General features: G+C 37.6%; 1 protein-coding gene across 3 annotated transcripts in view; it reads right to left on the minus strand.

Moving 5' to 3' along the window:
- Positions 1-2,321: 2,321 nt before the first annotated feature.
- Positions 2,322-23,009, minus strand: part of RBPJ (recombination signal binding protein for immunoglobulin kappa J region) — a 116,468-nt gene continuing 95,780 nt past the window's right edge. For all 3 annotated transcript variants that reach the window (XM_088539933.1, XM_088539935.1, XM_088539934.1), the window contains exons 3-11: positions 21,555-21,650; positions 13,861-14,026; positions 12,226-12,400; positions 10,848-10,985; positions 10,522-10,634; positions 8,704-8,844; positions 4,786-4,941; positions 4,173-4,276; positions 2,322-4,061 (exon numbers count right to left, since the gene is read on the minus strand). In XM_088539933.1, coding sequence (XP_088396059.1) covers positions 3,746-4,061; positions 4,173-4,276; positions 4,786-4,941; positions 8,704-8,844; positions 10,522-10,634; positions 10,848-10,985; positions 12,226-12,400; positions 13,861-14,026; positions 21,555-21,650 — 1,405 coding nt within the window. In that variant the 3' untranslated portion in view covers positions 2,322-3,745. The remainder of the gene's footprint in view (positions 4,062-4,172; positions 4,277-4,785; positions 4,942-8,703; positions 8,845-10,521; positions 10,635-10,847; positions 10,986-12,225; positions 12,401-13,860; positions 14,027-21,554; positions 21,651-23,009) is intronic.

Genomic DNA, 23,009 nt, shown 5'->3' on the forward strand with positions numbered 1-23,009 from the left:
AATTCTAAAAAATTATGGTAAAAACTTGCTTGTTTTTCTATCTTATTGCTAAGAAACTTTACAGGTGCACAGTTTGCAAAAATAACCCTTTTAAGACTGAATGTATACATATGCTACAGGATTAACAAAAAAAAAAGAAAGAAATTAGCATAGCACCTCCATATGGGGCAAATGCAGTGCTGAACATAGACAAATGTTAACAAACTTAGAACTGCTCATTTATTTTACAACTTTTTATGAAGGAAAGAAATTGTTCAGTCCTAAAAGGGTTAAGTAGAACCCCTAATATACTTCTTTTTCTAACAAAGCTGCCACTCAATCCCACAGTACAGTGCTTGAAAACAAACCCAAAAGTCTGGCACAGGAAAGTATACACATTTGTTCAGTACTCATAAACACAGCTGCTTTTGAAAGAAAGTAAATAATACGGTTAATAATTGAAGAGCATATAGTTGCAAAATGGACACCTCTGGAGTCATTTAGTCTACAGTGGGTAGCTTGCTTACGGGAGCTCATTTGTTTTGCTCGGCATTAATTTTATATATATGGGGAATTTACATATTTAGTTCTTCGGTTCATGCCTTTTCACATAACCATTCTGATCTTTTAAGTCCCTGTGGTATAAAGGACAGAATATCATTATTAATATACTCGTGGGAAGCCTTCAGGGGCAGAAAATTAGAAAAAAAAAATCAGCAGCAGGTTATTGAAGACTATGCTAGTGTTGAATTCTGAAATGCAGTTCCAAACAAAAAGAAAACAAGAAAAGGCATAGCTAAATTGGCGCACTTAAATTTGCTTTTTCATCCTAAAGTTGGAACTAGAACAACATTCTGAACAGAGACTCATTTTCTATGAATACAGAATTAACAGCAGACTTAACAGCTAAACTTGAACAGTTACAATAGTTTCATACTGAAACATTCTAAAAGTAGTTTAATCAAAATCTTTAGATATTGTTAACATCGTGAAAATTGATTAACAGCTCACAAGGCCAAAAAATGTAACGATATCACCCCACAGGAAAAGTTCAGGAAGATAATGTATCCGAACAACTGGACATCTCAACAACAGTAAGGACCTGGAAGACCATTTCTGTCTACAAATTACCTACTGGCAACAAGGGAGCCACAAGCCCAAGGGAAAACACAGGGTTTAAAATGGTCTTGCAAGCAGAATTTAATAATCTTTTTTCTTTCACTCCCTAGGCTGTAGTGTGTAACACAGCAGAAATTAGGCTAAGCAGTTAGATTCTTTAGAAGTCAGAGAATACTGTAATATGCTCTACTGGGCAAACTTATTGCAAGAAAAGAAACTGAATATAAAAAGTATTGCATTTATATGTAAAAAATTTAAAAATAATGAATATAAAAGCAGGTGTCAAGTTCTGAAAAGCTATTTAAAATATTCTTTGAAGGTTAAAAGGCTTGTTATGGTTTACCTACTCAGTGTATATAATGTCTTGTTCTTGAATAAACTTCTAAATCTGATACATATCACTTAATTCTCAGTCTAATTAGTGCTGAAAAACTGTGGCCCTTGACCGAAGCGGTACTGTCAGCTACTTATGTGCTTTGAACAAAAACACCGTGAAATGATTCCTGCCACAAAACAATTAAAAGGAAGTTGTATAGCACATACACAAGTAAACAGATTTGCAAGTAAATGCCAGTAAACAGTTTAAACCAGAGATAAGGCCACAATGAATTCTGCCCTTGGTCACTGAAGCAGAGCTGAGGTGAGGCAGTATTCACTAGTGCTACGAGCCGGCATCGCGACCATGTCATGGGAATAGGTATCGTGATACAGAGTATCAAACACCAAGGCCTGTGGTGGAACACGAACGCACTTCGGGAGGACAGTGGCACCGACTTCAACTACGAGCTAGGCGTGTTTTGGAACCGACTTCTTCCTTTAACCACATGGTCCTGAGGAGACACAGACCATGCTCGGGGGAGCGCTGGAGCAGGCACCAGAGCGGAGCGTCGCAGCAGACACACGTGTGCGGAGGCAGCGCCTCGGGGCCGCGCTCAGGAGCCATCCCGCCGGGAAGGGCCGCGCTGCACAGCCACAGCCACGCTGCTCCGCGGGCCCTGGCCTGGGGCACTGCAAAGGCTGAACACGAAACAACACCTGTGTTTTGGCTTTTAGGGAGGAAGATGACACTGTAAGAACTTGTCCTGTGAGTCTACGCCTAGTTCTGTCACTACAAATGAACGACTGGGATCTATTTTCAAATACATGATGAAGAAGGCAGGTTTACAAGGAGGGATAAAACATGGCAAGGTCCAAGCGAAAAACAAACACAACAACCAACAAAGTCAAAGTGCAAATGAGCCTTAAATTTATGATGGAGAGAAGACTTGAACATTGCACAAGCTGTTGGCAGGGAGAGAGAAACCCACAGGAAATAAGGATGGGAGGAGCTGACATTGTGATAGTGCTTTTACGGTTTTCTATTTGCCCATTGCTAAGTAATATAATTTACTTCTAGGTATTATGGTATGATCACTTCACAATGAAAGTACGTTCTCAACACAAATCTTACACCAAACTCTGGCCTAATTTACTCAACAGGATGAAGAAAAACATGCTTTTTGCGATTCTCGGTGATGAAGGGCATCACCTACCAATCCCCTTTGTAGCACATACTTCTCATGATATTTTAATTACATGCCAACAAGACAGAAGACATGCTGCCAAATGAAGTTATTGGGAACAGTCCACTTCTGAAATAAAACATTTAACTTACACTTAATACAAATTATGTACAAGATTAGAAAACCTGAATGGATCCTGAAACATTTTCTGATGCAATATGACTGAGCAAGGAAGAGGGGGAGAAACCCAGTAACAACCCTTCAAAAACACCAACGTTTGCCTGTGACACGAACAATCATCAACAAGGCTGCTTGAGATGCCACTTTAAAAAAACCTCATGTAATGTTAGAACCTCATGAATTATCACTATAAATACATATTAAAAAAAAAGGAAAACAGAAATAACTATTAACAATGACTGAAAACAGAGCACTAAAGTTAACATACATTGCATGTATTGCAGGCAAGGCAGAGGCATTTTTTAAAGCTTTTGCACAGACTTCATATAATCTTAAAAAAAATATGCTGGCCTTTACAAGGTTCTACTTGCTGAAATAAAAACAATTTCAGTTCATAAAAAGTCACAAGACTTCAGTTTAAAAAAAGGAACAGTTCCAGCCACAGACCAAAAATATATATATTTTTTTAAACTGGAAGAGTATGGTAATTAGATTATACAAGCATGGTCAGGCTTGGAACCTGAATATACTTCAGAGCAAGAGCTCGGAGGAAAAAAAAATATAAACTATTTGGTAACAAAAGTGTACTATATGTTGTGATACAAAAAAGGTATGGTGAAAATGTACCTTTTATACTAAAGCTTATACAAGTTCCTTGGTCCATAAAAACTACGCTGTGTCATGTTTTCTAGTTTGCTCAACATGTATCCCAGCCACATTTTTATTTCTTGCCCATTAAAAAAAAAACAGCTGAAAAATAGATTTTCAATAAAGTTCTTATGTTTCGGATGTTTTTTTTTTTTTTTATTGTGGCTTCTATATTTAAGATCAGCACTTGCAGGTAACAAGGTTCAAATAACATCACCTAAAACGGAAAGGCGTTTTCCCACGAAACCACAAAAATTGTTCAGCTCTCTTGAACGTAGCACTTAAAAGTCAGCTAAAGTCCAAACCAACAACGGTAGTTAGGAAACCACAGTTGCTGTCGACGATGTGACGCTGGTTGGGTTCGTGCTGACGCTTGTGTAACCTCCCTCGCTGTTTGTGCTTGTGTCGCTGGAGGCCATGAGGCTCGAGTTGGCTCTGAGGATTGCGCCAGCAGCGCTGCAGTGGGGCCGGGGCCCGGGCTCCGGGGTGTATGTGAAGGTAAGGCTGGTGGAGTAGATGATGCCATCGTTACGGACCAAAGTTACTGGCACCTGCACTGGCTGGCGGACCCACCTCCAACCCTCTCGGAAGGCAGAAATATCCGGAACGACACAGAGCATGCTCTCGGCACATCTGAAAAACAGCAGAGTGAACTGAGAATAACAGAACAGCTTAAAAAATTATTACATGCTAGGCAAACTATCCAGGAAAACGTAAGCAAAAAGGCAATAGAAAATTCTGTACCTGTACATGGTTTCTGCTTCCACATCCCCAAACCAGACACGTAAATTTGGAGTGAAGTTCTGTCCCGTAAGTTCGAGCATTGCTACATCCCCACCACCGTTCAACTGGAAAAGGGGTGATGAGGCAAGAAAACCCATCAAAAATAAATATATTAGTAAAATCAAGCAACCTCCCCTCAAAGCAAACAAACAAAAAACCAACAGAAGATATTTCTCCCCAGTTCATACATGAATTCCAGACAACAGCTACCCAGATGCACTATGAAGAAGTAACTCATTTAAACGACGCCTGAAAGCACTTGTAATTCTTCACAGTGACCACTTAGAATAACGTGGTCAACAAGAAAGGATTTGGAAACAAAAATCAGAGAGTCCTTCACAGAACACATAAGCAGGACTCCATGATTTTTCAGCAGCAGATTTCCTCAATAAGGATTCAGTCTGGCTTTGTTTGATCTGTACCTGGCTGTTTTAAAAGCCAAAATAAATTTTTAAATAGCAACATAGAGCAATGTAATTTCCTATTTATAGAGCCAGTAACAAGGTTTTCCTACAATAATCCATAAAGGTACTAGGAAGCTTAAATCAGTACCACAAAATAAAAGAAAACTTACTTGAAGACTTTCTACAACAGGCACAGGTGTTACTGGAGCATGGACAGGTCCCATCCCCTCATAAAACGTGTATTCTGCTTTATCTGTGCTAATGATTGTCCAAGAAGCTCCATCATTAATCATTTCTTTATTTGGTTCTTTTGGGCATGGAGTGGCCTTAGTAAGAAAGAACAGTTTAATATCTCATCTGTAGATTCATTTGACAGAGCCAAAAATCAACTAAGTCAGTAACAAAGGCTGATATTTAAAAAAATGTTTCCTATTGTTTTTCCTCTAACAAAATGCAATAGAGAAATAGTTGCATGCTGCTCTGCAAAACTGGTAAAAAGTCCTCTGAAAACATTGTAGTTCTTACCTATGACGACACAACCCAGTTTCAAACCTGCTTATTATTTTAATTTTAGCTCTACTTTCAAAGTATTGATATTATACAATAACCATTAAGCAACTACAGCAGTGACTAAAAGCTACTTTAGGGTAGTTTTTTTTGTATGATGACAAAGTGATCAAAACTGTGGCAGATATAATAAAGTAGATTTATAAAGTGGATGTATGTAACATATATTTTATTAGTTGTTTTACATTGTCCAAGTACCTAATTTTTATCTACAAGTTCACCATCACCCACAAAATGATGGAAAATACAAAATTATATTTCAGTGTTGTACAAGGTCATGGGTAGAAACTGAAAATGCAATTAAGTCCGAATTTCCTTGTTTTTTTGAAAGTATTACCAAATTAGTCTAAAAATATATCGACAGCTATATTCCTACAGCAATGTTAGCTTCTCTGAACAGTTCCATGGTCTAACAGCCAATAGGGGAATGCTGCATATAAGATTAAACATAGGCACAGGAAAGAATGTACTCAGAAATTCATTCTAATAGCTAAATTCTGTTTGTTTTCTTTCAGAAAGCTCAAGATATATAGGTATATTTTCACTCTTTTTAATTGTTAAACTTCAATGAGCACAAACTGCCCAGTTCAGATAAAAGGAAGTAGAGATGAAAGCTGGATTGAGACAGACTCTTCATTCTGATACGATCAGGTGAAAAAACACAAAAAGATCTTGCAATATAAGTGCGCAACTAGGGTAGTGCCTAGAGATCTTTGCCAGCTCAGGACCCAATTGATATTGAGGCTTCTTAACTACTATCCTAACTTGAAAAAGAGAAACTGTTATCTACTACTTGGACACATGACATTCCTCCTACATGGTACTACGATTCCTGAGGCTGAATGGGTCAACATGCTTCACCTCCAAACAAATAAAAACATGGGTATCAAAAAGGAATGAGTCAAATTGGTAGTTACAACTCAGGTTCCTGGAGTCACCACTCACAGTTTTCTGAAATCACTAGGTTGATGTGGAGTGGCAGCCTAAAAAGTCAACACAACTTTGGGCACCATCAGAAAAGGAGAGTAGGACATCAGACATTAACTTGCCATTGCAGGACCTTGGCTAACCCACTTCTACAATGGCGGGAACTTCCTTGCACAGAGGAGGACAACTAAAACCATCAAGGGGTTGGAGCTGCTGGTCTTAGGAGAAGCAATTAAGATGACTGAGATTACAGTTTAGAGAGAAAAACTTAAGATGATAGCAGACAATGTGAAGGGAGAACTATTAATTACCTAATTCTGCAAAAAGGAATAACATAGAGAAAGTATTAGATTACTCAAAATACATGCAACGAAAGCTCTCTACACAGAGCACAGAAAATCTCTGAAACTTACTGCCACATAAAGTTGCAGAGAAAGCATCAGCACATTCCAAAGGAATCAGACACATTAAGGGACTACACATCTACAAACTGATGCTGAAAGCTAGAGTCAGAAACGTATCCTCCTACATCCCTAATACAAGAAACATGGATTCTGGCAAGCACAAGGGGAACCGGCTACAGAAAGTGAGCAGGGTTTGCCTGCTCTATCTAGACAGCATCTCCTATAGCTATTATTAGAAATAGATGTTGGGCTAGACATGGACTGTTGTTCCAATCCAGGTATTATTTATAAGGCATTATTTATATTCTTATTGTATTATCCAGAATATATGACCATCTTTAGGAAGAGATCCGTGTGGTACTTTGGAAATTTCAGTTTTCAGGTAGGTTCATGTTGACCTGGTTACTCTCCTCTTCAACCTTCTAATTTCTCTATACTCAGCTATTTCCATACATCCGAGAAAAAAACGGCTTTTTACTCAGATCACAGCTCAGGCAGTCTCTTCTAGGACTTGCATTCAGCAGTAAGTGTGCAGCAGAGGGCAGAGGAAAGATGATACACACACACCTGCTTCCCTGATTTTGGTCTTACGGTTCAAAGGAAGAAACAGATACAATGGGACCTCTCTACTGACACTGGCAGATAATGTTTACTGTCTGTAATCAGTAATCAGTCTGTAATTTTCACCTATTAGAAGGTGAAAACGGCAAGTTTGGCTGATTTTACTCATTCAGGAAGCAAGTGGGAGTCCTGCTTTTCCCATACTACTAAAGGCATTCAGAAGTGGGTGGCCTTGTGCTTTTACCCTAGCCCTGCCCTGTAGAATGTTCCTTGCTGTTATCGGGCTGAGCTCCACAAGCGAGACACAAACTGAGAAGCATCAGAATGTCCCTGGACTAGCACAGGCATTTCCAGGATGCTGAAAAGGCTCTTAGAGAAGGATTTGCTTCTTTATTCAGCTCTTCCTCATCAAGTACCCTCAGAAAGACAGAAGTGCAAGGCTGATCCTCAGCCACTGCAATTCTTGTTTCTTTGCTTTCTGGCAAAAGTCCTTTGCCCGTTACCAGAAAGTATCTGTTAAGTATCTCTCTGCTGTCCATGTCCAAGAGATCTGCTCCCTTTGGAGCTGCAGGCCATGCGTGTGTTTCCTGAAACATGAACAAGGCCCCTAGTATTCTCTTCCCACAGTCTCAACTCGTAGAGGTTCAGCTCAGCCCTCATCAGTCTTTTCGTCTTTTCCCTTTAACTGAGAGAAATCTTCAAAAGGTTAAGTTCCCCCTTTTCTTATCTTTGCTACTTTTTTTTTTTTTTTTACCCTAGAAGCTAGAGCTGTTCTCCTGGAAAGTCTTTTTCCAAGTGTGGCCATCTTCGCACATCACCGTGTTACCTCCCAATACTCTTTGCTATTTGAGCTGCCTCGGGTGTTTAAAGAGCAGTTGTAGGCCTGAGCTAGTCCCAGCCTTGTCCCTCTGACAGGGATTGTCATGCTGCAGATCTGCTGGAGTGTGCTAGCCCACAGTGAGCCCGAGGGCAGAGCCTGCAGGCAGCTGCACGAGCTGCCAAAGCAGCCAAGGCAGCGGGAGGGCTCCCACAGCTCTGCCGGGGTCCCTTCCTGCCACCGCAACTTGCTAGGGACACTGCTCTCCCCCTGCCGGAGAGACAAGGAATTGAGATGGAGATTGCTACGCTCTTTAGAGACAAGAATATGACTTCTTGAAAAGGGAAATTTTCCACATCAAATTTCCTTGACTTCCCAAGTTTCTATGGCCAACTACATTAACTTCCTATGTTACTTAAGTTCTTAGGCATGAGCAAGCCAGTGCAACTGCTAAGTTCCTAAAGATAAAATATCACAATGAGTTTTATCATTTCCTATTTTCTGTAAGCTAGGAGCAGACACCTGCATAATTAGTACAGCTCTATTGGCCCATGTCAGCTTGTTAAGTCAAGCATGCATGAGTTCATAGGGGATAAGATATAATTTCATTGTCTATACAGGTCTGGAAAAAGGATATGAGAAAAAAAAAAAAAGCCCATCTGAAACCCGACAAGTGTTACTTTTCATCCTCTCTGTTTTCAAACAAAATAATAGATTCACATTCAAAAACCATCACAAAAGTGACATTTTGGTATTATATGGAATGACTGCAGTCCTACTTCTTATCTAGGAGAATGGGTTCAACAACTTACTTGAAATTGGATTATTCTCTCCTGGGAAAGGCACAAATACATTCTCTCAGTGTCCTTAAGGTAGAATGCACATTTATGGAGCTGCGATACTGGATCATCTGCATCTAACAATGCTGTCTGTTTATCCACTTTTCGAATTATCTGTGAATGAGAATTGCATGCACACACTTAGGACAACTCCTGCTTTGCAGTATGCTGGAGATTACATAAGTAATGTTAGCAAAGGAAGTAAAATTATTTTTAATTGCAATACCTTGCTGTTCTAAAACTAACATTTGATTCATAACTTCTAATACTTCTGCGAACAAAGGAACTATATTAAAGTGATGCTTGGTACTACAACTTCAATGTAACAGGTGCTGCATGCATATATATTTGATATTGTTTGCTATAAGAGTGGGGAAAAAAGTCCATGCTAAATCTACTTTTGTTCCATTTCCTGATACAAAACAGCAGTAGGCCAAGTACTAAAAATCTTTCACAGAAGCATATGCTTTCACTATTGATAGCATTAAGAACTGACAGTGGCAGACTGGTTGCTGAACTAAAGTAGCTGAAAATAAGAATTACATTATAATTATTCAGATGTCCTTAAGTATAATTTTTCAAGCACAACAATCATAGTGCATCAAATGATAGTTGGTCATTAAATGTTACTTAAAGACAACTGCAAAGAACAATCATTCCTTACATCTGTGAGTTCAATGAAAAAATATCTGCTGTCTTAATTCAAAGCTGTTACAATTATTTTATTTTTAAAAATTAAAAAAGTTATTCCCTTACAGACAGTGGAAATCTGTAGCTTGGAATTTTAACTCAACTTCTAGAAAAAAGTTAATACTTCATTTTATGCAACATCAGCAGAAGCAGCAGCCATAGTGCTTGAAGATTTCTAAGCCGACAATCAGAAAGCCAACCATGTCCTCTGGGATTTCTAATGATAATAAATGGCATTATTAGCAATATAATTTTCAAGGTTAACTTGTTTCTTCAAAGTTCTTCGTATCAACCTATACAAAGTCTGCAAGTTACCTTTAAATCATGTCACCTTCAATCAGTCTTGAAGGCAGCATGACACATGTTCCAAATAGCAAACCCAACAGAAAACTTTAGCTTGACTTCTTTTAAGCTACTTCTACCTATACATACGGGTTGTATATGCATCCACCAATATATATATTTTTTGCTCATGAACCTTAAGTGCTTCTAAACAGTTTTGTTTAGAAAGCACAAAAAAACAAACTGGTTGAATTCTTTTTTTTTTTTTTTTTCAAATGTTATCCAGAATGCAATTGCAATGTTACGTATTTACACAACATTAGTAAAGGTCCAAAAGGTTTCTTCACAATATTGGTATAATTACATATCCTTAGAAGCACACTGAAGTGCTTTTAGTTTCGATCTGTAAAGTGTTTTTAAAATGGCACTAAACTCTCAACAAATAGAGCAGTCCTACTGTCTGCAAAGAAATTGCTCACCTGTTTAAATATATTTATTTTGCTATGCTGGGAAATGCAAAACCATGCCTACTTTTAGGCATGTTAAAAAGAGCCTGCAGAGCAACTTACTTAGGCCAAATTTTGAATTTTTAGAATTTACCTGTGCTTACTTCCTGAATTTTTGTCACTGACGGGATTAATTTGCAGATATAAAGTGAAAAATAAGACCATGTTAAAACGAATGCCCTTTTCCATAAAAAGCACATATCAAAAGGAAACACACGAAGTCAAAAATTATAAAGAACGCAAACTCAACTATGTAATTATGCTAAGTAGCAAGCTACAAATTAATTACAGCATTGGAGAAATTAAACTGTACCAGTCTTGGGAGTGCCATGCCAGTAACTGAGCATACAAGTTTGACAGTCTGCCCGTAATGAATGTAGCCATCTCTCACTGTGAACTCTTCTCCTTCTGATTCATCATCATCCACTGTATGAAATAGGAATTCCACATTATTTGTTTTAAAACATGTCTCTCTTGCTAGGAGGAACATTTAACAGCGCTCTATTACATCAAACATGCACCCAGTAACAAAAACAAATCTCTACTTGGGCCATTCATAAGGAGGAAAAATGCAAGACTTTCTTTGTGGGGACAGAAGAGGGAGGTGAGAAAGAATATATTGTTTCATTTTTTACTTACAGAGGTGAATGTAAAATGCTCCCCACTGTTGTGAACTGGCATGGAAATTACCGCCTTCTACGTGCAAATATCTGGTGCTAACTGTTTGGGATCGAAGTCTATTAAATAGTGCCACTTTTGTCCCTGATGCAATACATACTGCAAGGAATACATACAGACTTGAGATTATACAATTACTTAATTATTACACAGAGAAGCAACAAAAAATCACAGATACAGTGAAATGATGAACGAGGAAAATCAAGAAGTAATTCTTGTGAAGTACTTGGGCTACTTTCAGCGATCATTTTATTTGAAGTATAAGGAAAAATTATTCTTACAAATCACAGTCAATTGAAAGGAAGACAGACATAACTATATAAAATTGTAACCATGCAATGTGAATTTTTCTCAGATCTGAACTTATTTTATTAATAAGTTCATTCAAGAGGGAGAAAGTCTAGGTCTGCTCCCCTAAAAAAATTCAGGCTTACCTATTATTTTGTCATCAAAACGGGCATGTTTCTTCTACTTGGCTCATATTTACTGCCCATCAAAACTGTCTGAATACAAAGTCAACAGTGCACAGTGTGAGCCCACAGGCACGAGCTGCACAGCAACAGACTTCTGCAAGTCATGCTGCAAGTGAGCAGCCCTGAGTTCCACATCCCACACGTGCATGGGATCCAGCCCAGCACAGACGCAAGAGCCTTTTAAAGTACTAGTGAAGTTAAAAAATAAAACAGGGCAACTCTGGAAGTGCTCTGGAATGCAGGCAAAATTTTGGAGGAAGAGTAAAACTGTTGCCAATTGTACATTAGCACCAGAAATATCTTTAGCTGGAAAAGAGGGTAAACAAAGAAATCTGCGTGGAATAGCACTCAGCAGATTTCTTAACTAGTTACTCAAAAGCAAACATGCAAGAGAAATCAAAAATAAATCCAACATGGAAATAGCATGAGACAGTACGAAGCTGACTACGATGTGAAAAAGTGCAGTTTAGTAACACAGTGCTACTCATTTCTCACAATCTAAAAGCTCTTCCTTTGCTACTGATCAAGATGTTCTAGACACCAGATCATGGCAGGTTCAAAGACCCAGCAGCTTAGACTGTGGAGATGAAACATTTTTGACACATTTGTCTACACAGATTCACTGTTGAGAATAAAAATTTTGATAAACCTTTACATTTAGTAAATGACTAAGTCTGACTGTATAAAACTCATTCACAGTATAATCTATTTAAATTGGAACACCTTAAAACAGAGTGAACACTTCTGAACTATATTAGGAAAAACTAGAAAAACTTTTAGTTAATCCTCAGAGTATGTAAGAAAAAGTTAGTAAGAGGCAAATGAATTCCTACATAAAGAAGTAAAACTACAAAACAAATACTTACAATCTGCATTTTTCAGTGACTGTTTCTTTTTAGAAGGTTTGGAGATGACTTTGATCCGTTTACTGAGGAACACACCAATGTCGTCACTATTGCCATAAAACATTTTTACTGATAACATGAAGTGCTTTCTCTTGTCTGAGTCAGATATGTACAATGTTTTGGCTGTGCAATAGTTCTGCAGGTAAAAACACACTATTGATTCTTTTTTCAAATTAATTGAGTTCAAGAGCCTACATACATTTAACTATGAACAAAAGGGAATTTCACAAATCGCTTTTTAAAAATGCTTTTGCCATCTCTTACCATCAAGACTTTAATTCTTTCTTCTAATTGATTTGGAACTCTTACATACAAACTACTGTTTAGTTTTGTGAATGACCTCAGTATTTTGTTTCTTTCTACAGATGCTCCTGAGACTGGAAACCAGATAACTGGGGACCACAGATATAACCAAGTAATGCCTGAGCAGGTGAGAGTGCTACTAAAAATACTGTAAGTATGACTATATTGGCAATACAGTGGGTTTGCACAAAAGGCTGCCTGCACAGAAACTCTGATCGAGCCAAATCTTTTAAGAAAGGGCGAGAAGAGACAGGGTTTTGAAACACCAGAAAGCTACTCACGGTCAAATGTTAGGCTTAGGTATCTCAAAAGGAACTTTTCTTATCCTTCATTTTAAGAACTCAGCATTCAGAAACTGCACAAAATCAGTGTTTATCTTGGTATTACACCAAGCATGCTTCTGAAAAGCATTTACTATAAATGTTAAAACCCTAACATCTTCAGTATAATCCTGTGAAATTGCATGTTTAAACTAAGACATACACATGGCATGGGTATTCTGAGAAAACCACTTGATAACAAACTTGTTGAGACCAGAATCACCTAACCCACAGCAGCCAAGGCACTGGCTTCCAGGGCAACGCTACAACAAGTGGCCAAGACAGGAAATTCAAGTGGCCAAGACAGATTCTATTGTACATGTAAAAAACCTCCAGCCGATATGACATTTCTGAGAAAACTGTGCTACAAATACTGCATAGTTTTAGAACACTGCCTATTAAGACACCAGCCAAAATGGGCACCTCCGTGCCACCAGCTTTGTTCCAACTAGTTACATTGATATTAGAAATATCCTTTAAAAATCATAGCAATTTATAACACTGTAAAAAGACAAATTAATAAATCTTTTAAATGTTAATTTAATTTTTAATATTCTGACGCAAAAGGACTTAAAACCTAACCCTAGCAACAGATGCTGTTGAGATACTTCCTTGAAAAGATTACCCATTCATGCAAGCCAGTGAGATGGGCAGAGGACAAATGAAAACAGTTTGAGATAGCAACTTTGCTTCAGTTAATCTCTGATCCCTAGCAAATAAACTACTAGTTTACTGACTCAGAATCAGCAACATGGAATGAAAAATGACTATCCTAATGGATTCCATGAACCATCAGGTTCACTGATTCACATAATCCTACATATTTTTGAGGTTTTTTTTCTAGCCACTTATGTAGTATCTGTCACAGTATATCAGAAATTGTCAATAATAATCAGGACACTCCTTGACAGATGCACCATGTAGTTTTAATATCCTTTAGAGTAACTTGAGTGTTTCATTACACTTGCTCTACCTTTCCTTCCAAGTTCAGCTGCTGCATTTCTTGGTCACTGTTTCCTATTCCAATGAAGGCGCATGGTTGGGATTCTTGCTCAGTGCAACCATCTCTTTCCATCTGCTCTTTTTTTTTCTTCCATCCACTGCCCATGAGATATACACATGGAGGGGGACAAAAGAACCTGAAAATGAAAGACGCATGATCAGATTACACACAACTCTTAAGAAAAAAATATTCAGACGCAAACTGTTGTCTACCCAAAGATTACCTGGTCAGTTTATATTTTGCATTCCAGTTTATACATGAATCACCTTCACTTGCCTTGAAGATTTTCCAAATGCAAGTCAAAAAGGGCAAAAAGCAAAAACAGGATTAGGTGCGTTGCCACAGAGCACCTTTCCCAATCAATATGATAGCTAACAGTCTGCATTTCTGCAAAATGAAAATGTTTTCATCTTAAGAAGTGATGACAGTGTTGTCCTTGTATAGGTGGTTAATATGACGCAATGCATAGCAATAGATCCACAAACTGATTTAATGGGCGGCTGTTGACTACAGTTTCTAAATATTTACTGCATCACCATCACCATTAGCAAGGAGGAGGTCCCTATTCTGTCCAAACATAAATCACTTTTATATATTATAAATGGAATAAATGATTTTACATCTTCACTAATAACTGCAAAGGACATGATTTGCTCTCTAGCAGCACTGACTGAAATTCATCTACTGCTTAGGTACTGTTTGTATCAATAGGTTTTAAATTACACAACACTAATACCATGTATCGCTCCTTAAAGTTTCTGCAAACTATTAAAGGGAAAATTCTGTTTTCGGTTTTAGCCACAGCTAAACCATTAGCCAACCACCGGCAAATCTAATATGCAAAGTGAACTCCTACACTATTCCTATAGGTGAGACAATTGAATTAATGGATTACACATATTATTAAACACTATATAAACTTTGATAAGTCAGCTTTAGTACCAAAAACAAGTTCTACCCACTATCTCATTTATTCAGTACGATTAATTTTAACACACATCTTTTTTAAATAACAGAAATTTAAATAGGTGAACCCAGCTAATAAGCATGTAACAACATGTGTAAGTACTAGGAATCTAAATAAATGCAAAGACTTGCAGTCATTTTAGTTAATCACACAGGATTGATATATATTCCTTGAAAGCTAAACCAAGAACCAAATTTTAAAAGTTTTATTACAATTCAAAATGTTTCAAGGGTTATGATAACTATTCAGAATAAGTTACATCAAGCAAAACAAATCCAACTTGTCAAAAGAATTCATAGTGAAATTTTCCACTTACTCTCACTTTTTTGAAAAACAAATACAGCTGATAATGCACTAATATAAACAGCTTAAATATCTATGAAAGTTTTCAAAAAGCATCATTCTGTGGTTTGAAAAATCACCACCTACAGAGAAGAATTAGTATAAATTGGCCAAATGATATGCATGCTTGATAAGTGCATTAAATTAGTTTACGGAGCTATTTTTATGAAGTTTATGTTTTTAGATTTATTCAGTTAAAAAAAAAAAGTGATATAAAAAATCTAGTTTGCCCTTTTTAGCAAAATGTACGTACCAAAAAATGTAGTACTTGTTCCTTCTGTTCCTTTCAGGCACACAGAAATTTTGATAAATACATAATTATGAATCAATGGAAGCTACTCATAGGAAAGAGCTATTCCAAAGTTCAACTATGAATACTTTTCACATGCTTCTTTCGTCAGTTTTAACTATTTGTATTTTATTCTTTGAGGGAATTATGGATCATAGAAAGGTCTGGAATTATTTTTGTCCAATTGCAAAATGGAGAACACAGAGAACCAAAGCATCAGATAGAAATGTGCCGATTTTCAAAGCAGATCATAGAATCATAGAATGCTCAAGGAGCAAGATCATCTAGTCCAACCCCCCTGCTCACGCAGGGTCACCTAGAACACGTGGCACAGGACTGCGTCCAAGCGGGTTTTGAAGATCTCCAGAGAAGGAGACTCCACAACCTCTCTGGGCAGCCTGTTGCAGTGATGTTTCTTTACTGAACTGTCAACTTGAGAAACTACACAGTAAAGTATCTCAAATATAATATTTTACACAGATTCTGAGTATAGTGCAAGAGCATTGCACATTCAGAAGCTGGGCCATGGACCACAAAGCTGAAAATTATAGTTATCTGACATAGGATGGATTATTCTAACCTTACTGATGTCGGAACTAAGGTTCTCAAGTTTGAAAGCCACAGAGAGGAGAAGTAAGCATTAATAAACAATGTTATCAAACAGCACACATGCTATATTACTGTTCGGTTTACTATTCTGCCTTTTGTTCCTTATCTTTTGCTACTTGACATCTGTTTCAGTTTGCTTCAAAAAGATGCAGAATGTATGAACAGCGGCATGTTAATGATCATCACTGAACTTCTTTTACCTGTGATCTACCACCTTCTTGTCCTGCTATAAAACTTTAATCTGAGAAACAGGAATGTATTTTCTAATTTTAAATTGTATTTATTTCATTCATCAGGTCAGTGCAGATTGCAGGATCTAATTATGCTCAAATGCTTCTTTGCCTTAAAAGAAAGGTGATCTTAAAATGACAAAGGTCAAAGCCATAAGAACACATACAAGGAGTTTACTTTCCACATGATGAGTCTGATTTATTTTCCGTATATCACCCGATATCTAGATATATTATAACTGAACTAAAAATGTATTCTGAGGCTTCTCTACTGCTTGTTGTAATTTCTGGTGTGTTTCAAGAAAACAGAAATGCAGAACCAAGTAAGAAATAACATCTTAAGCCCTGCACTGGGGAATTTTTGGTTGTAGATGATTTTGACCTACACATTTAAAAACTATATGCAGGTATATATCTATATATCTCTATATATACAGATGGGAAGAAGAGAAAGTCACATTTTTTTCTTAGATCAGCAAGGGAGGGCAAGGAACCTGCCCATGTTGTGTTTAGGAGACCTTGATACCTCAGGGAGAGGGCCACTGTCATGTTTCTGACACGCATAATACGATCTTATGACTAAAAGTATGAACTAAACTACTAAATTTATGAACTAGTTATGAAGTATAACTACATTTAAAAAGATGTAGGTTTTCAAGACTGAAGTAGAGATACCTTTATTCAGCTAACCAGGTTCCGGAAAGACACCCAGACCACCAGAAAAGAGCATCCCATATCTAGTCAACTTCTTAACTCTCAAACTCTCAGACAGTGCCAGATCCCTTCACACAGAACAGTTTTAACAGAAGCATTTGATAATTTCTTCATCAGCAATTATAAGTTATTTCCAACTGAGGAAGATTAAAAATGAGGATCAATGTTTATTACTGAGACAATGCTTAGCAGAAACAAAACAAAATAAAAAACAAACTAAACAAAAACAAAGCCAAATGCTTCAAGCTCTGCTTTTCTATCAGGCATAGTGCAGTAAAGCTAATCATGCACTCAGTTTACCTTTCTCCCTCATGTATTTATCTTACCAGTTAAAAATTTCAAGACTTTTTCATATCCATTCTTCCAGCTTGAGTATAATCCTAGTCCTTTGAACAACTACAACCTCTAGATGGCAATAAAGACCTATAAGAAACAAGCTTTAACCCATCGGAGAAAAGAAGCCAAAATGCTCCTTTAAAATTAAAATACAGAGAAAAGCACTAGAAAACTATGAATTATGAACAGAGACTTTTTTGCAGCTTAGAGAGTTTTAAGTTTGGTTAAAACTGTCAGGAAAGGAAACCATCTGGATGGTCACAGTTGCCATGGGTTTGCTGAATTATCAGCTTCTTATTCAGTCTTCAATTATAGACAAGTATAGTCTGGTGGCTTTTTACTTCATATTTACAATTCCAGGAAATAATATACCGGAGTTTAACTATAAATTTTCTATCCAATATAGTGTGAACAAGCAATAAGGCTCCACAGACTTCTACTTTTCACAGAAGACTGAAGAATTTCATCTATATGTAATAACTGATGTAAGTAGTTTTTCTCATTAATCAATAATTCCCATATAAAAATGAATACTTATGAGAGAGGCTGGCTGCAAGAAAAAGAGTACCAAAAAAAAGCTACTTTCCAGTGTTATTGAATGAAAAAAATGAAGCTAGCATTGGGACTGGCATTAGCAAGGAAATGGCAGGGGTTCTGTCTCCAAACATAAAGGGCACCCCCATAACACCTTCTCCTACTGATCCTCCTAAGAGGCACAAGAGCACTAGCTCGGTACAATAAATGGAACCAAATTGTTAATCTGTCTCTTCTGACAAGTCTTTCCATCAGACTGGCTGAAAACCGAACACTTTTCTGTGGCAAGAACATCAAGCTCAGGTTTGTCTAAAGATGTTCCCCTTTATTCCAAGTGACTTCAGGGGAAGAGTGAGAAAATTTGCTGCATGTTTTAGTGATTCCTGCATCCAGACTGCACTAAGAGAAGGCAGAATAGGTTGAGTCTTTAGCATCATTTACAGCATCATTTAATCTGCTCAGTCAACTAAGGCCTATGAATACAGAGAAAATATGGGGCTTCAAGTAGAGAGGGACTTTTCTAATTAATAATTTCCATATAAAGAGAAATGTATTGCCAGGGAGAAAGGGGTGGAATATAAAATAAACTAAGCTCATATCATCACTGCCTAGTTCTGATGCCCTCAGTGTTCTTTTAAAACCACAGGTTTCTGTTTTGTGCTTTTTTAAATTCTCCAAGTCAGTCCTGTGTTCATCTTACAGAAATCTTTGCCTTGATTTAGAGGCACCTACCACCTTGTTCTCTTTCTGTTCAGGGTGACAGCAGCAGGTAAGTTGTTTTCCTTTCTGTCTATTGGTCAGGGCAGGAGATATTCACCCATTACCCACATAGTTCAGAGCACCAACCCCCTCAGCAGTCCTCTTTCCTTCTTAGGAGCTGAGGAAACTGACAGCATCCACTGAAGAGTGTAACACAACAAGAAACAAATAATTAAATGCTGAGTGCTAAGGGGAAGGCAGGGGAGCCCCGTGGCAAGGCCTGGAAAAGGCAACGCACTCAACAGTAGCAATAACGAGAGAGCAAGCGCACCCAGCGTGGCCAAGAGAAGTGTTTGATGAGCAGAAACTACACAAGCTCCTTCACTAACAGCTCTAAAACAAGGTGCAGCTAGAACATCCTGTTGGTACAGGGCTGAAGCTCGGAATAGATCATACTTTGCAAGTGCCACTCAGGCTCATGTTCTTTCACTAACTACATCCTGGCATTCAAAATACTCCAGCCCTTCAAACAGTTGAACATTCACACTGTTCAAACTGCATCCCTTGCACTACGGTGGGAGATTCTGCAGAGACAAATACCTGCGAGAGGAAAAAACACAAGTCTAATGCCCATATTCATTAGGACTGAACACCACCTGAGCCGCTAGCCCCCATCACCTGAATGTCATTGACAAATGACAGCCACCCAAGGGGAGACATAAGGCAGCAAGACTTGAATTCAAGTCCAAAACACAGTGCATTAAGTTTCTTGCTTCCTGAGTTTTTCTGTTAAATTTAACAGTACTGACTTTGAGAAAAGAAAAGCTAAAAGAAGGGCCCACTCAAAGAAGAAAGAAGTCAATATCATCCTAGTATGTAGGGTTTCAGAAACACTATCAAACCAACCGAGAAAGTCTCCATCTACTTGGCAACAACCTGAAAGTCTCCTCCTATGAAGCATATTTAAACCACAGCATAACATATGACTTGTGCACCAAATCTTCAAAAAGTACTTATTATACTTAACTTTCAATTTTGCTATGCAAAGCTTATTAATGATGAATATTTTCCATGACCTTACAACAAAGTTTAAAGAGTGGAATAGGAGGCAGAGGTTTTTTTAAGCTTCTATATTTAACTGAAAGTTAACTGCTGAAAGTCTTCTTTCAATTTGAAGTTTTATTTATAAAGATAGCATAACAGAACTTACTCTGTATGTTTCAAAACTAATTATATACATGTTATACTAAAACCCTGTAAAAACAGGGAGATATTGTTCCATAAAGATAAATACGAAATAGACTATACAGCAGCAACGGTGTGTACAAGACACTTATCTTCAGAAAAGCTATTGAATACAAAAAAAGAGCAAGAAATTAGTTGACCAATTCCATAAGACAGCCTCAAATCTTTACTATGAGTCCAATGTGAAAGATCAAAGGCATGTTTTGCTATGAATAAAACAGCAAATCAAAAACAAAACACCAACTTGATGCACTCTAAGAAGAGAAGCTAAGTTTCATGAATCTACGCCAAGTTAGGAGAACCTTCACAAAGGCCAGAGTAATAGCAGAAAGTCTAGTCCTAGTTGGCAGTCTTGAGACCAGTTACCTGCTCATAGAAGGTCATCAGTACTGGCGAGCTCAATAGGGCTTGAAGGGGATCAAGTAAAGTGAACAGGCACATTCAAGGTAGGGAGAATTTATGGCCATGCTGGATATGGAGTGCACACAGGAGCTTTCAGAAACTGCTAATGAGTAACAATTTAAAGTATTGATCTGTATTCTTCACAGCACTTCTGTGACTTCTCAATAGGAATGGAAATTTTAAGAATCAAAACAACATAAGTTATCTTTGTATTTTCTCCCTTCTTTCGATGCAAACTGTTTTCCAAAAAAAAAAAAAAAAAAAAAAAAGACTAACAGAGCAGGTTTGTAAAATGTTCCTATCCACACACATGCACCACATTAAAAAAAAATCTTACTGAATTTACACTCAAACTATGTAGAAATTCATTTCCTTCTCTGCAGGAGCACCTCATTTTTTCAGCACTAACCTGTGTAATTCTTCTGCATGAGCCTTAACTATGCTACACAGTCTGCAAAGATAGCAACCAGAGGTTTCTATGCAGTCGTGATAAGTCTTTTTTGGCTGCGGAGCTTGCTGAAAAGGGTTAAAGGTGTAATTTACTGCTAGTACGGCTTTGCATTACAACTCCTTTACATTACTTCTTGCATTAAGCAACAGAGGTCTGTAGAGAGGAGTATCACCCACACAATACTTTTTTTTTTTTTTTTTTCTTTCATGTCCTTCCTTTTTCATTGATTTCACATTTCATTACCACTGAGAATTTCAGAGAGATCTAAAAAGCACTCTTGAGTAAACAATTCAGTGGAGCTGAATGTGGATACTGCCCGAAAGGAAAGACTTTAGACACTGGCTAATGTGGAAGAAGAAACACACTGAAAGACCAGAACTCAGAGATAGAATGCTGAATAGAACTCAAACAGTTAAAAATACAGTCTGCATCTCCATAATTCAGAAGCATTAGAAAGTTATTTGCTTGGTAGCACCAAATTAAATTTTTTTCAGGCTATTTTTGATGGATTCCTGTTTTCTAACAGTTTCGAGATTAAAATGTTAACATCTCCAATTTCTGAGAACTGTTAAAGGCATAATGATCAAGTACCATACACATAACAGTGAAGAACACTAAAATTCTACTACTGCAACGGGATGTAAAGAAGGACATCTATCTTAAGTTCCCCTATTCTCCTTTTAGGAAAGCTATTGCTATGCAAGAAAAACCTACAGGGGCATCAAAACATCCATAGAGCCATTGGACAATAATATACTCTGAGGAACCCTACTCAGTATTAGGCACCAAAACACACATTGTTTCCCCAGCTGGAATCTGTGGAAGGAGACAGGAAAAGAAACTTACCTTTTTTCATTTCCATATGATTTTTGCGCAACTTTCGCATGGAGTATTAGCACTGTTTGATCACCTCGCTCCTTTAGGTAATTTCGCATTGCTTCCCTAAAAATTAAAAGACAAAGTAAGCTTTGGAAGCTCTTTTTTTTTGTTTATATTTATAATAAAGGATAGAGCTCTAGGAAAAACAAATATAATTGAAATGGGGGTGGTTGGAAGGAGTAACTGTCAGTGTATATACTAATAGGGTCAAAATAACCTTGCATTATTTCCTAAGACAATTGCACAGTGAAAAAAAAAATAATAATTTCATATTGAACTTGCGGTGGTCTTTGACCGTCCACCATCATTTCTATATTTTCCAGAGTAGAGGATGAAATATAAAAATTATGCTGATGTTCATTTCCATGCCCATCCTCACACCATGTTCAAAGTCTTTTAGAAGATTCTGTGTTACCAATATTTGATTAGATACTTCATTAATTTAGTGTCATCTCCTCCATCAATAGTTCAGTCTCCCATAACAGTGAAGACAAATAGTTCATATTTTTTTCCTATTCTTATTAACGGAATCAATTAATTAACTGAATCATGTTTGCAGGAGTTTGCTTTTGAAGTTTAATTATTCAGAAGCCTACTGGCCTGTTTTTCTAAGTTTGCTCTTTCCTGTAGGTAATCAGGCAAAATAATTTTAGATTTTCTTTCGCTCCTTGACACTGTAAAGACAGAAGAGAAACAAAGGCTGTGATCACCTCAGACAGGGCACCAGCCATTCCTCGAGGGAAATCCTCTGTTCCTGGGTGTAACAACCTAACTGGCCATTAAGCAGCTTGCCAAATTCTGCCTCTGGGGGTTTGGCTGCCTTAGAGTGTGGACAGGAGCACCTGTAAGTGCCAGGCAGAGCTTTTGCAGGTCAAAAGCCTACGTTACACCAGTGAACTCATCTTTAGAGCCACCAACCTGAGAAACAAATCATAAATGCGACAGGAAGTTATATGAAGTGCTGAAACTGCAAAGCAGGAATTATTGGCGAACTGCACGCAGCTGTTGAATTCCCTTCAGACAGACTTAGAACACCAAAATAAACTAGTGCTTTGTCTTCCTAGAGAAACGCTTCCAGTAAGAAAAGAGGCAAGATATAAGCAATATTTTGTTGACTTCAGATCCCCCAAATAGAGCTCACAGGGTGTGGGGGAAACCCCACTTTGCTATCAGTGCTCCCTGATTTCTTGTCCTTGGCACACCTACATAGGAGGACAAATAAGCAGGATAGAACAGCAGAGGAAGAAGACCCAAAATGCTGTTTCAAATTTGGCTTAACTCAGGATATTTACACTTGGTTGTAATTGGTGACATGTATAAGCATGAAAGTACAGAGGTAAGAACTGTCTCAGAGTGCATATACATGCTTTCTTCAGTGTCTTTACTTAAGAATACATTTTAAATCACAAAATCTAAACACAA

The sequence above is a fragment of the Tinamus guttatus genome, unplaced genomic scaffold (assembly GCF_059628265.1).
Source record: "Tinamus guttatus ecotype Peru unplaced genomic scaffold, ASM5962826v1 Tinamus_guttatus_pri_ptg000052l, whole genome shotgun sequence".
Classification (NCBI taxonomy): Eukaryota; Metazoa; Chordata; class Aves; order Tinamiformes; family Tinamidae; genus Tinamus; species Tinamus guttatus.